The sequence below is a fragment of the Cyprinodon variegatus genome, unplaced genomic scaffold (assembly GCF_000732505.1).
Source record: "Cyprinodon variegatus isolate N-32 unplaced genomic scaffold, C_variegatus-1.0 Scaffold195, whole genome shotgun sequence".
Classification (NCBI taxonomy): domain Eukaryota; kingdom Metazoa; phylum Chordata; class Actinopteri; order Cyprinodontiformes; family Cyprinodontidae; genus Cyprinodon; species Cyprinodon variegatus.
Genome location: NW_015150648.1, coordinates 687,733 through 702,410, shown reverse-complemented (window position 1 = coordinate 702,410; position 14,678 = coordinate 687,733). Strand labels below are relative to the sequence as shown.

General features: G+C 36.9%; 1 protein-coding gene across 1 annotated transcript in view; it reads right to left on the bottom strand.

The window, feature by feature from the left end:
* Positions 1-2,505: 2,505 nt before the first annotated feature.
* Positions 2,506-14,678, bottom strand: part of nid1 (nidogen 1) — a 22,806-nt gene continuing 10,633 nt past the window's right edge. The window contains exons 10-20 of the mRNA XM_015379598.1: positions 13,614-13,742; positions 10,023-10,166; positions 8,613-8,732; positions 7,597-7,824; positions 7,312-7,481; positions 6,800-6,926; positions 6,538-6,709; positions 5,492-5,649; positions 5,289-5,412; positions 4,759-4,871; positions 2,506-2,997 (exon numbers count right to left, since the gene is read on the bottom strand). Coding sequence (XP_015235084.1) covers positions 2,873-2,997; positions 4,759-4,871; positions 5,289-5,412; positions 5,492-5,649; positions 6,538-6,709; positions 6,800-6,926; positions 7,312-7,481; positions 7,597-7,824; positions 8,613-8,732; positions 10,023-10,166; positions 13,614-13,742 — 1,610 coding nt within the window. The 3' untranslated portion in view covers positions 2,506-2,872. The remainder of the gene's footprint in view (positions 2,998-4,758; positions 4,872-5,288; positions 5,413-5,491; positions 5,650-6,537; positions 6,710-6,799; positions 6,927-7,311; positions 7,482-7,596; positions 7,825-8,612; positions 8,733-10,022; positions 10,167-13,613; positions 13,743-14,678) is intronic.

Here is a 14,678-nt window from a genome sequence, read left to right as displayed (position 1 = left end):
GTGGAACCCTCTCGGCTACAGAGCCTTCTCTACTGCGGAACCTCCCCTGCTGTGGAACCTGCTGTGGTATAGAAATGTATCTGCTTTGGTCTTACCTTCTCTGCTGTGATGAAACCTTTTCTGCTACAGAACCTTCTCTGCCGTGGAAACTTCTTTGCAGTGGAGGAACCTTCTCTGCTGTAGTGGAACTTTCTCTGCTACAGATTATCCTCTGCTGAACATCTGAACCTTATATTCAGTCAAGCTAATAAATGTCAAAACGACCATTTAAAATTTGTAAACATTTCTAGGTATCTCATAGTTTATTCTTACTTGTACAATCATATTTTTGCATCCTGAAATTTAACTTTTGATGGCAAAAATGTCATCTAGGATATCTATATTTTCATCTCTGACTGGTAGGAATGTAGTTTTGACCAGGAAGAATCTTATTTTAGAGATCAACAAATGGAACAAAAGAGAAGACAGCGCTTCTTATAAATGTCAAAACGGCCTGCCATAATGTGATGGATGTGAAACACCACTGTGTTATTTTGGACATTCTAATGAGGGCTTAAATGGGGTTGGCAGAGGTTATTTCTTACCAAAGACTGTTGTCTAAATGACAATTTATAGTATATTTATATGCACAACCCTGTAAAAGTATATATAAAATTCCTATATATGAAAATATGCCAAAAATAAATAAATACATTTTTTTGTTGTTTCCTTCATTTACTTTATTGTTTGTATTTGATGGTGCTGTTTGAATCTGTTTCTCTGCTAGCCGAGGTTGAACTAAATAGTTATGCATGCGCTGAGAGAGCATGCATAAATACCTTTTTTTTTAAGTCACTCTTGATAACATTTAGTGCTAAATGAATTTAAAAATACTCATAATCTCCCACGCATCCATCTACAAAGTGTCTCATAGCCACATCACAGATTAGATTTATCAACAGAAAGTGCTGCTAATGCAGAGGGGATGCCATCTGGTTTGAAGAATGAAGCAGAGAAAATTTGCACCATGACTTACTGGGAAAAACACTTTAGCAGGCCCTTTTTAAGCAAACTATTTCCTCATTTCACCTGTGTTGATTTACATGTCTTCCTTTTCATTATTATGCATCATGTTTAAATAAACATACATAAATACATGAGTTGTGGGGAAAAAATGCAGTAGATTTATCTTGCACTGAAAATAAAATCCTGAAAATAAGTGTATTCTACAATAAAAAAGACAAAATGCTACGAAAAATAAAGTTTAATAATCAAACGAAAACTTACGCCACAATTATGGCGTCCACTGCTGTAATTACTTTGTACACATTTTGATCCCTGTCTCTCTCCTTCAGGTCACTGCATATTTATTTATTTTTCTTTTATAGGTTTTATTTTGGATTGCAGATTAATCCCCCTGACCCATTTTCAGTTTTATGACAGAGTGTATAAGCGTTTAATTATAAATTTCCCGGTATTTCAAGAGTTTAAAATGTCACACACTCAGACAAGGTTACATGAATAGACACTGACACACAGCATGATAGTCCCTCCACCGTGCTTAAGTTTTACACCAGATCATTCAGAATGATAGATGGAAAAAAACTGAAACTCACCATGTTTACATTTGCGAAGGTAGGATGAAGGATATTTCCTAGCATGTCTCCTCAATAACATGTAGACCAGTGTCATGTTTAAGCTGTCATCAGCGTTTCTGCAGCCGTCAAGTGCTACACAATTCTGCTAATCATTCCTCCATATAAGTCAAGCAAAGAGAAACCCAAAACTTCCTGGACAGTGGTATTCGGAGGATCAAAATGAGAACCGCTGACAGACTATTTAATGGTTGTCATGGAAATCGGTAATACAAAAAGTCCTCTCCCCCTTCAGCTGTTAGGGGACTATTTATCTTATTCAGCATTCTCTTCACAGTGCTTGGAGTCCAGATAAATATTTGAAAGTTTTCTGTCGGTAATAAAAATAGGTTTGTGCTTCATCATATTTATATTATAAGGAAACCAACAGTCATGGATTGCAAGCTCCTGAAAACTTGCAAACACAAGTAAATCTATAAAAAAAAAAGAAAATAACTTCAGTTACATGTATGCATGGCTTCAAATCAAATAGTTATGTAGTGCGTTGTTTCTGCATTGAAAGATTAATTAACTTTTTGTGCTAATCTATGTATATAATTACACAGTTTTGTCTCATTTGACGTTACCATGATAAGTATTTAATTTCCCTTTGGGATGAATAACATATTCTTTTATTTAATTATCAACAATAGGGGCAGGTGAGGATATCCAATTAAAAATATATATTTAAAACTGGCTAAATAAAATTTAAACATATCTTTTTATATTCAGATTTCAAGAAAAGGAAGCCAACTGTTTTGCTATTCGATTATTTACATGCTTATTTTAAATTTTAAAGATTTATTGATATTCAGCTGCATATCCTCCACCAAACACACAGGGGCAGTGTTGCTCAGCTTAAAATAAAGACTCAAAAACTTCAAAATGGTAGAAAAAACATTTATTTATTAGCTGGTCAGTAGGTAAAGTGATTCTACCAGCTTTACAGATGTGTTTATCCTATTGAGTCAACATTAAGACCCTAAGATCAGCTTTATGTCAAACATACAGTGTAACACAGCTGACATCAGATGCTGCCAGGTGCTCCTCTAATAATCTTCACATTAAATTATGGATCCCTTGAGCTTTATTCTCAGTTTATGTGCACTCAGGAAATAATTAAACATGATAGTGTCATTTTTATTTACAGAACCTATTATGAATGGGATTCTTCTGAGTAGAAAAAATTAAAAAGATTTTTGTGACATAAAAAAAAGTTGCATCACTGAGTGGTTCAAACGTCTCCAACCCTCCATGTTTTAGTAATCTCTCTCGTAGCAGCCCAGGCTCTCTCCGTTGTCGGGACACCTACAGGAGCGGCCTCTCGGTGTTGCTAAACAGAGGTGAGTGCAGCCTCCGTTGTTCACAGAACAGTAGTTTTGCCCTGTTGAAGGAAAGGGAACATTTGAGGGGAATTGTTTAAATAAGAATCCTGCACAGCGAGGAGCAGCAGGAACAGCCTCTTTACATATATGAAACACATCCAAGGGAAACACATAGCAAACTCCAGATGTTGGAGGCCCACTCCCTTGGCTCCACATTCCCTGGGTTTGAGGCATCCAGCCTTTATCTAGAGGGGAGGATGAGGCCTGGTGTTTCACTTTACCATTACTCATTCCTCCTGCTGCAAATTCCTCATGTTAGTTTCTGCACGTTATGAATAAATGAAGTGTTTTCCACCAGCTAGCGTCTCTTACAGAGCTATTCGACTTGAACTTTTTAATGTTTTGTGATGAACAGCAATCAAGTAGCACATAATTATCGAAAGAACTTTTTTTTTCGTTTGAAATGAACCATGCATGCTTTAGTTATCTTTTTGTAAAAGAGCTTTGACAACAGTTTTAATGTTTTAACCAACTTTGTGCATCTGGAGACTTTAATTCAGCCCTTTATTGTTTGCTGATGAAGATTCTCAGTCATCCAGGTCATTGTCATTCCGTAAAAGTAAAAAAAAAAATCCACTGGACTTGGTTTCCAAGATTTGAAGATTTGTTTGTGCAATAGAAAGTTCTTTCAAACTGCATGAATAACATTGGTGATTATCATTTTTTTAACTTCATGCAGTGGTATTTAGGTGAGGACTTTGGTCCATTCAGACTAAAGCTCTGGCTGTGCGATAAGTCATTGTCTTGCTGGAAGGCGAGCTTCTATTTTAGCCTGAAGTATTTTGAAACATTGTGCTATATGTAGCTCAACTGATCTTCACATGAACTCTGATCAGCTTTCCTGATCCTGCTGAACAGTAGTATTCCCACAGCATCATACTGCCACTACCTTGTTAACAATGGCATTCTGACAAATATCAAATAACAAGAGTTAACATGGATCGTTTCTGACTAATGTTTTCCTTACCAAACCTGTTAGGTCTGCAACCTGTGGACCTTTAACAAAGGCTCTTTATAACCGTAGCTTAATAAATAATAGTAATAGTTTTTGAATATAAAGCTGATATTAAAAAAATGCAGTTTTTGGCTGTTTTTTGTCATGAAAAAGTTGGACTGAATTTTTTTTTTCTTTTCAAAATTGGTTAAAACATTTCATTATTTGCTATAAACTAACATCTTATAGAAAAAATATAAGGATAATTTTGAAAGAAAGTTATTTTTATTAAACTTTAAACAGAAATAAAAGGATGGTTCTACATATATGGCAATGCATTGTCATGATATCTAACAATAATCATGAGTTTTGCTTTTAAAAAGGTCAAGCTGCGGCTCTAAAGTTTTATCTAACTGGACAGAATGTGAAACTAGATCTCTGAGTTGTAAAGGTCGCAGACCCCGATGAATGCAGATGGAAATTAATCTGTTTGCAAGTGCAGTTTTTGTCAGATGTTCAAAGATTGGTATTTCGTAATAAAAAGAAAGGCTATTTTAAACTTCTCCACAACTTTATCCCTGCTTGTATGATGTTTTTATTCTTTTCCTCCACAGTTGTTTTTTTTAATTTCACACAGATGAATTATGATAACAAATTAGGTCACTGATTTTATGTAGAAGCATCAGAGTAAAGGCAAGTTAATACACAGATGTAGGTCACACTGTGATTTCCTTGTCAAGAAAGAAATCCAATATTTCTAGTAGGAATGTAAAAATATATATCGATAAAAACATAAAAAATTGCACTCTTTAAAAAGATTTAGTACCTGGAAGACACTGGGCGTATGCTGTGGTGATTCCATAGACGTTGGCCCGTTTCTGTGGCAGGAACTCATCTGACTCCTGTTCAGCGTAATGGTCCACTTCAACAACTGCATTCCTGTTGTAAACACAGCCAGCACAAGAAAATTGAGCAATGTGGGGATGTTTCAGCTTTGAGCGTCTTCCAAGTGTCTCCTGCTTTCCGCAAAGTCTGCTAAGGATGAGTAAGATTTTGGTTTCTGAGTCACAGTTGAATGCAAACTGTGGGAAGTGTTCGCCTTCCCCCACTAACACCTCTCAACCTTCTCTTGTAAGGTCCTGCTGAGATCACAGAGAGGCCCCTGGTAGGTCACTGGCAGATGCCTGAGCTGAGAAATTGCAAGCAGCTGTCACTTTTTAGGATTCCTTCGAACCCCGCACTTGCACCAACTCACCCCCAACCCCCGCTTTTTTTCAGCTGCAACATATCAAACACTCAGCAACATCAGGGTTAGAGAATCTGAGCCTAGGAGAACATGAAGACACAATTCCAAACCTTTTCCAATCAGTGTAGTAGATGTTCTTCCCAAAAGTTGTAATTCCAAACGGGTAGTGGATTCCTTCCAACACCGTGCTGCGTTGGCCGCGGCCAGGATTCATGCACTCCATTTTATGTGTGCCTACAGGCAAGAGATTATGCTCAGTGTTCTTCACAAAGCAGACATCAAAGTCTAGATTAGTCATCCGTCTGAAGAATACCTGCATCTGCCCAACACAGCAACGAAGTCTGAGGGTCGTAAGTTAAGGCGTTCGGCAGCATCAGATCGCTCTGAACCAAGACTCTCCTGTTGGATCCATCCATGTAGGAGGTTTCAATCTTAGGAGCCTCACGATTCCAGTCCGCCCAGTACAAATTCCTATCATCAGGAGACATAAAAACCACAAAAATCTGCTTTAGATTAAAAATAAATGAAAAAGATAGCATGTTCTTACTGAATATTAAGTAAAGAAATATACTTTTCAATGATTAGTTTCAACCCTAGCAAGAAATTTTGCAAAAGTACAAAAAAGTCTGTCTTGAAAAATATTCACATTTTGACCCGTTTGTGTAAAAAACGGCCAAAGTTCATGAGGTGGCACCAAACTGTTACAATTTCTGATCAATTAAACTTTCTTACGAGACATTTTCTGCTGTTTTACCTGTTTGTTCCTGGCTACAACCTCACAAATTGACTTAACAGATTTGAATTTCAGTGTTAAATTAATATTTGACTCTATAATATAATTTGATTGCTTCACTACCAGTCATTACCTTTTATTTGTACACTTGATTATACATATTTCATAAAATATTCACAATTGCATGTTCAACTTCAAGTCAAGTCTAATTTAGTGACTTAAGCGCAGTTGGAGTTCCAAACATGGATTTTCAATCTGAAACCTTATGAAAGCACACTGACAACAAGCTTACCCTTTAAGCCCCGCCTTAAATTGGTCTTGCCCAAAAAAAGGAGGCTTTAGTGTGAGCATCTTGTTTTTAGGTTAAAAGCTTGCTTGTCTGCTCCCATTTCTGTAGTGTCCTACCTGTGTAATTTTTAATATATAGACCTCCCCTCCTGGGTGGGCTTCTGTGATTTAACTACTTGAAATCTGCTGTTAATAAAGCATTTTTTTGTTCTTAAAATCTTCACACTTTTTATATATTTTTATATTGGTTGCAAGTTAATTATGGTGGTTGGCATTTAGCTTGTGCGTTCTAGGAAATATGTAGGAGATCATAGCCCTTTATATTAAGCATTACACACCCGTTAACGGGGTCTGTAATGATGGCTCGAGGGTTCACAAGATCTGTGTTAATGAGGACACGACGCTGGGCCCCATCAAGAGACGCCACCTCAATGCAATCATTCATAGAATCCGTCCAGAACATCGTTCTTCCAAGGTGGTCAATGGCGATTCCTTCAGGACTGCTTAGACCTATGAGAAATCAGTAGCTTGCGTTATTTCAAAACATTCTCCTCATTCAGTGAAAGAATACGAAGCTGAAATGCCGAAGAGTAAAAATACCTGACGTAATGACGGCAGTGGGTTCCCCTCCGTCGATGCTGGCCTTGCTAATTGAAGGAGATGTAATGTCTGTCCAATAAATCATTTTCTCCTTGCAGTCGTAGGCCACTCCAATGATTACCTTACCCTGCATCAGCAAATAACATTTTTAAGTGCTTCTGCGCTGAAAAAATGTGGAGCAGATGTGAGTCTAGACATAAATGCAAACAATCTGTGGGAAAATATCCAGCGTGGGCCGTTTAGCCAAACTTTCGGCCAGCTAGTTGAAAACATCTCAAACTGATGTTAGTCATTAAAGCACACAAAAAGCCACAATGTGACTCCAATAAATTCTTAGTCCTAAATGCTTGGAACAGACAGGAAGCTGACAATAAGTATTTGACTGAGCAAGAGATCTGATTTTAGAGTGGATGGAGGGAGTAATGGTTTTCGTTCTGCAGCTGCTTTGCTTTGTCTTGTGTAATCTAAATGAAATAAACACTTTTGACTGACTGGAACTGAAATAAACTTACAGGCAGATGGAGGACAGCCTTAGCTTCTTCCTTTTTCATATTATAATCTTCCATTGGGATGTGATCTATTCTGCCGCTCTGCGCAAACAGGAGGTGCGTCCCTGGGGGCAAAACCACATGAGGTGTGGGCCGGGGTCCCACAGGTGGAGCCACAGTACCATAGGGAATACCTGATGAAGTGAAAAGGAAAATTAAGGGTCATGTAATGCACTCCTTGACCTTAAAAATACTTTTTTTTTTATTGGCATTGGATATTTTCTCCTACTACAATGACCATTTACTTACAGAACAGACTGCTGCCGGGGCCGGTGCTTGTCCCAGGGATCTCTTGTCCATTTCGATCTACACACCAGCACTGTCCAGTGCTGTCGTGGCACTGAACTGGCAGAAAATCACCATTTTCATCACACCGTGGGATAAACTGGCCGACAGGAAGACGAGGCCCACGTGGATTGAAGCTGGTCTGATCCAAAAGACTTTCCCTGATGGCCTCACATCGAGTTTTCTCCCTTTCTGAGTAAAAAAAAAACAAAAACACGGTGCTGATTTTTACTCTCAAGTAGGATTGTCATGATACTAAACTTTTCAAATTGATACCGATACTAAGGAAAATATTCGATACTCGATACCATTTTCGATACCACAAGGATAAAAACAAAGACTCCAAAATTCAACAGAAATATTTTCATTAATAAATAAAATACAATAAATACATACAATAAACAATAAGAACAATGTTTTGAGGTTGTATGCTGTGCACAATATTAAGCAAGCTTGATAAAAAACTTATACAATTAAAATTAAGTGTTCCTTCCTTGGCTATGCTTCGCACACATAACAATGACACTGGCCAAACCGGTTAAGAAACAAAAATAATTCTCAGCAGCTGTACCTGTTACGAAACAAAAAGTCTGAAACTGAAAAGTGCGTAGAATTATTCAATCACTCAGTGTTCAGAAAGTGCATTTTCCTCTATTCTGCACTTTAGATGAATGACTGCTTAGGTGCTACTGGTGGTGGAACTGTATCGATACTTTTAAAAACGAGTATTGTATCCGGATACAACGTTTCAGTATCGATACTTTTTTGAGTATCGATACTTTTGACAACCCTACTCTCAAGTCTTAAATTTGCCAAGTTAAAATATGTATGTTTATTCTGGGAAACTCCTTTTTACTTTTTAAGAGAAAAAAACTAAAAGGAATTCAATCTAAAACATCCTTAGCTGAGTAAATTACCTTTAACTACAGAATAAATGTAAATATCAGCAGTGCATGATTTGTGTTTTCTGAGGAGCTCACCTGTGGAGCAGTAGAAGCCGTCTCCGCTGTAACCGGGTCGGCACTGGCAGATGAACGAACCCTGTGTGTTAGTGCACACCGCGTTCTGATGGCACCGGCTCGGCCGACACTCGTCCACGTCTTTAAGGAAGAGACGAGTAGATGATTAGGAAGAAGGATCATAAAACATACTGTAAAAAAAAACTTTTCCCAGGATGTAATGCCCCCTCCCTGACTTGTTGCTGAACATTGCCAACCAGATATTGGAAAACTACTGTGTTGTCCTCATAGTTAAAGAAAAGGCCAAATGGGCCATTTCAAATAATTCTGGTTGCAATAAAAATCAACAAGATGCAGAAACACCATCAATCCATTTTATTGTTTTGATGCAATTACATGCTATGGTATTTAGAGCTAAATGAAGAAGATTGGTTTCCAGGCCTGTCTATGCATAAACATTACAGAAAGGTCATCATCTTGCATAAAAAGTCATGTGTTTTTAACCTACCGGTATATGTAATTATAAATGATGATCAGAATCAGAATTGCTTGATTAATCCCTTGTGGGAAATGATTTTCTTGCAGTGCAACCGTTTACAGAAGAGAAAAATAAGATTGTTAGTACAATATAAGTATATGATGCGAGTAGTATTAAGGTTTTTCAGAAAGCCCAGACTCCTTTTTTTTTTTTTTTGCGAGTAGTATTAAGGTTTTTCAGAAAGCCCAGACTCCTTTTTTTTTTTTTTGAGATTTTACAGCACTAGTGGCTCGTTTTTTTTTTTTTTTTTTTTACAGTAGGCTGACAGAAAAAGGGGTATGATAGAGTGGGAGAGGCAAAGGACCAGAGGTCAGACCTTGGCTGCGTCGAGGACTAAGGCCTCCATACATAGGTTTTGGCGTGCTAACAACTGCACCACCAAAGCACACCCAAGCCTAGAGTATTTTACATAGAATTTAAGATATTTCAAATCCACCTGAACTTTGATCTGAACCTAGACGTTGATTATGTTGCAATAATCATACAGATTAATACCCATCTATATAATTACCCATGTAAATACCAATAACCCTGTATAATAATCTATATGTGGACGCACTGTATATAGTCCTGTGCACCTTTTCTTCCTTTGGCACCTTCTTCTTTTTGACTATTTGATCCAATATCAGGAGTTAATTTCTCCACTGTGATCTCAATAAAGTCAATCAATTAATTATAAGAGTCTCAATTTTATTCCAACTCTCTGCTGAAATATTCCGGTCTTACACTGCTTTATTCTCCCAATTACCCAGATGCTTAAAATTTGGATTGCAGATGTTCTACCTTAAAATAAACCAAGCTGATTCCAAAAATGTAACTGACCACTGCAGGTTAACCTGTATCTGTTTAATCCTAATCTGAAATCATTGTGGATTTGATTGTCTCTCTTCTACCTTGGCAGCTTTTCCCATCTCCAACGAACCCTGGTAGGCAGGTGCAGATGTAGGAGGAACCTCCGTTGTAGCTACACTGAGCTCGCTCTGGGATGTCACAGTTATGCGTTCCTTCATCACAGTGGTTCACTGGTCGATCAACCTCTGCGAAAACAAATAAAAAAGGAACTGGTGAATTAACTTTAAGCTTCCTGAGCAAATTAGGGATAATCTTGTACCTGGGTGGTTTGAACAGAACCCCCCAAAACGAACTCTGTTTCCACAATATATAAATAAATACATGTAGGAAATTGTTTAATCTACCTCAAAGTAGTTGGCTACCTCAAAATATCTTCCTAAATATCTGACAGGGCTTTCTCCATTAGCATTAACATGTTTTTTTTTTAACACTGCCTTGTCTCTGTGTGGTTCTACAGAGTTCAATCCTGGGCTTGTTGACACTTTAAACACATCTGTCCAACATTAAAAAAAGATGTCACAATTATCTCAGAACATTCAACTGGTAGCAACAATTTGACAGACACTCATTTATTCAACATGAAAACTTCCTACTCATCATAAATTTAAAAAGCTGTTAACCATGCCCATTTCTTTATAACCACTCAGAAGCCATTTTAGTCCGTGAGGCAGCCAGGCACCCTGTCTACTTTTAAGGCTAGGCTTAAAACTTTGCTTTTTGATAAAGCTTATAGTTAGAGTAGCTCAGATTATCCTGAGCTATCTCTATAGTTATGCTGCTATAGGCTTAGACTGCTGGAGGACATAGGGACCCCTATTTCATCATTCTATCTATTCTCCCAGCATCTGTTAGTCTCAAACTTTATGCTCTCTCTGCCTTTTCTCATAGTAGCTTCATCTGGTCTGTTCCTGTTTGGCTGCGACTCCATCCTGGAGAGAAATATCAGCTGTGCTGCTGCTATCAACACCTTTGTTTATAGATGTTGGAGATCGGCCTGTTTTTCTGTGTAGTCCTGTTTCTCTGACTGTGACTGGTTAGATGTGCTCTCTCATCCTCTGACATGGGAGCTGGCTCGGAGCTCGTCTGCCTGGCTGTGTGTTTCCTGGATGGGGTCGCCTTTTACAATTGTTTTTCTATCTCTACTTCAGTCTCCTTGAACCCCAGTCGGCCTAAGCTGATGGCCGCTCACACTCAGCCTGGTTCTGCTGGAGGTTTCTTCGGGTTAAAAGGGAGTTTTTCCTCTCCACTTTCGCTACAAGCATGCTTAGTGTGAGGGATTGCATTAGAGTCAATAAGTCGATGCAATCAACTGGTTTTCCTTAGATAGAAAACTTTGAATCAATTTGTCTGTCTGATCTGGTGAACCTTAATGTGCTTTGAGATGACATGTGTTGTGAATTGGCGCTATAGAAATAAACTGAAATGAAATAAATATTCTGACTGATAAGGCAACGTGTTACAAAGATAAAATAACCTTACACTGGTGTTTTTTTGTTTTTTTTTTATAACTTTTTTTTTTACTTTTTGCAACTTACACAGACTTATATATATAAAAGCAAACGTTCAATCTGCTGTTCTTCACTTGCAGTATAATTGACGAAAAAAACTAAAGTTAAACTTACAAGTAAAGTAGGTCACATGGTTAAACATGAGTAAATTACAAACATAAATATAGATAGTAATTGAATAAACAGCGCAAATGGACATAAAAGAGTTAAATAAAAATAAACTAAAAGATAATAATTAAGGAAAGATAAAGGAGAATAATATAAATAATAAAAAAATAAACTTAAAAAGGAGATTTTTACTGCATTAGTATGGTATTGGCTGGTTTCCACTCATTAAAAAATATGTCTTTTTGAAGCCTCAGGTAATAAGTTATTAGTTCCATATGATAGATTTCCCAGACTTTTTCAATCCACATTTTGTATGTTGGCAGGTCAGGCTTCAGCATTTTAACTGTGATGCATTTAAGAGTAAACAGAAATATTTGCAGAAGGTATTTTTTTTTATAATAATCCAAGCATTAGCATCTCAGGATCTTTGTTGAAGGTTTTCTGAAATACTTTTCTAAGTGCCTAAAATATATCATCCCACATTTTTCTCAATTTAGGGCATTTCCAAAATATAGTAAGATTGCCACTGTGTGACCCACAACTTCTCCAGCATTTATCTGAATGTATGGACCCCATTTTAGATATGACCACTAATGTGTTAACGAATCGAATGATTACCTTCCACCTAAATTCTCACCATGTATTAGAGTTAGTGAATTGATGCACTGCAGTGCATATTTCCTCCCATCTGTCTTGCTGTATATCTATATTCATTTCATTTTCCCATTTTTCTTTGGTCTGTAGAGTTTTGTTTGGATCCATATCTATAAATAGCGTGTAAAAGTGACTGATAATTTTCTTATTCCCACTATCTGTTTGCCCTTTTATCAAGATTTCTTCGATTTTAGTGGGCTCTAGGATTTTAGTCCACTCTCTGTGTTTTATTAAAAAGTCCCTTAGTTGTAAATACCTGAAAAATCTGTATTGGAGGGGTTGAATTCTACTCCTAATTGTTGAAAGGATTTAAAGCACCCTGCACTGATGTTTTGAATATTAAAATAGTTTCAATGTGCTCCAGGGACCTTATTTCCATCTAATGGAGCAACTTTGGGTGGTTTTAGAACGTAGAATTATCTTCACAAAGGTGCAGATGAAAAAAAACGTGAGGAGCATATTAGAGCTTTTCTCTCCATGTATCTGATGAAACTGTTTCTGTTCAGAGAAACAGGTTTTTAAAATTAAATCTTTAAATTTTGAGGTTCTAAAAAGTTAAGTTATGGATCCACAATTTGTTTTGCCTATTTCATTTCTAGAACTAGTTTCATATGATACATTTTTAAAAACCTCGGGATCTTCACAACACAAGAGACGTTCTAAATTATCCTCAAAAACATTTGCCTTAAAGTAAGATTCTTGGAGACACTATATTATTAAAATGGATCACTTATTTTCATTACCAGTTATCATAGTAGAAAAACTTTCTCAATCAGTTTGTGATGCACTTTGGAAACAGGAGATGAGTCCTTGGTCTAACTCACAACCTGGCTTGAGAAACCTGTTCAAAGACTTACTTTTACTTATAATTTAGGTAGCACACACATGTCATGAAAGACAGAAGTCAAATGAGCCATTTCAATTTAGATAAATTCCAAGATTACAGTGAGATTAATCTAGATTTTAAAAAAAATATCTATACCCACCACTAGTTTTAAGCCTTAGTGGCTAAATAGGACATCCACCACAGTTCACTGTTTTGTCAAGATTGAAGGTTATCTCTCCTACAACTATTAGCGTTTATCATCATCAAGGCCATAATTACAGTTCCTCCCAAATTACTTCCAAGAAACTTTCAGGGTTTTTTTTACTGAACAATTAAATCTGGAAATAGTAGTACGCAGTCCTCCTTTGGCTTTGAAACATATTAAGCCATCATCTATGTCTTGCATTATAACTATTAAAATTGCTGCTGACAGACTACAAAACTTAGTCTTAAATCTGAATCTGCATATTACAAACAATAAACAAGGTTTACCTGACAAAATGTCTTCCTTGAAAATAAATAAAGATGTTACTCACCAATGCATGTTCGTCCATCAGTACCAAACTGATACCCATCTTCACATTCGCAGCGGAAAGTCCCAGGTTGATTGTTGCAGACGGAGTTAGGTCCACAGATCCCAGGATTTTCTCTGCATTCATCGATGTCTGAAAAAAGAAATGGGGTTGATATCGGTTTCTGAATATTTCTAAGTTTGGAACCAATTTTTTATTGTGGAAATCTGCACGGAAAAAAGGGTGGCTTTCATTGCCCGGATTTAGCAGTTCAAAGGGAAAATCGTATTAGATAAGATTTGCTAATTTTCCTAAGATAGGATCTGTCTGAAAAACTTCCTTCCTTTGCCTACTGTGTGTTCTTCCTGTTTGGTCGGCCATGTAAAAGACTGTTGGCTGTGCACAGGAAATAATGACCACAGTCTATATGTCAGACAAGACTCGGAACGCCGAACAAACTGCTAATTGTGCTGTCCCACAGGAGGGGGGGTCTGGGCTACTCTAATAGTAGGTCTGAAACAGATATAAGAAGTTTTTCTTTTTTTCCCTGGATTTAGTATTTATTTAAGATTTATTTTTATTACAGAAGTAAGAATAGTAATGCCAAACATGAAAAGTGGACAGGGGATGAGAAGAAAGACATAAAAAAAAACATACAATCATCTGCAGTATCTGTGGAAGACGAAAAATGAAATGAAAAAATGTTGTAATGAAAAATGAAATGTAATACGAAAATCTGTAGAAGACGAAAAAAAAATATAAGAAGATTTTCATTATTGGCGGCTGTCTAAAGCATTTAGACCACTTTTCACCAACTTTTCATATTACTATCATGCACTTGACTATATACTAGTAGGATTTCATGATAAACTATCAAAGTAGGAAGTAACTGCAAAGTCAGAAAAATTTGAATTTTTTTTCAAATTTTAATTTTAAGACTAAAGTCTCCCTTGGTGCAGTACTCTGACTCCATATGCTGCAGAACCGCCGTTCACTGCAGTGACACCGGCATAGTGTTAGACCTCTAGGCACACTGCTTTCTGCATCTACAGAGACTAAATGCCGGATTTATCAAGATCCAATTTTGTG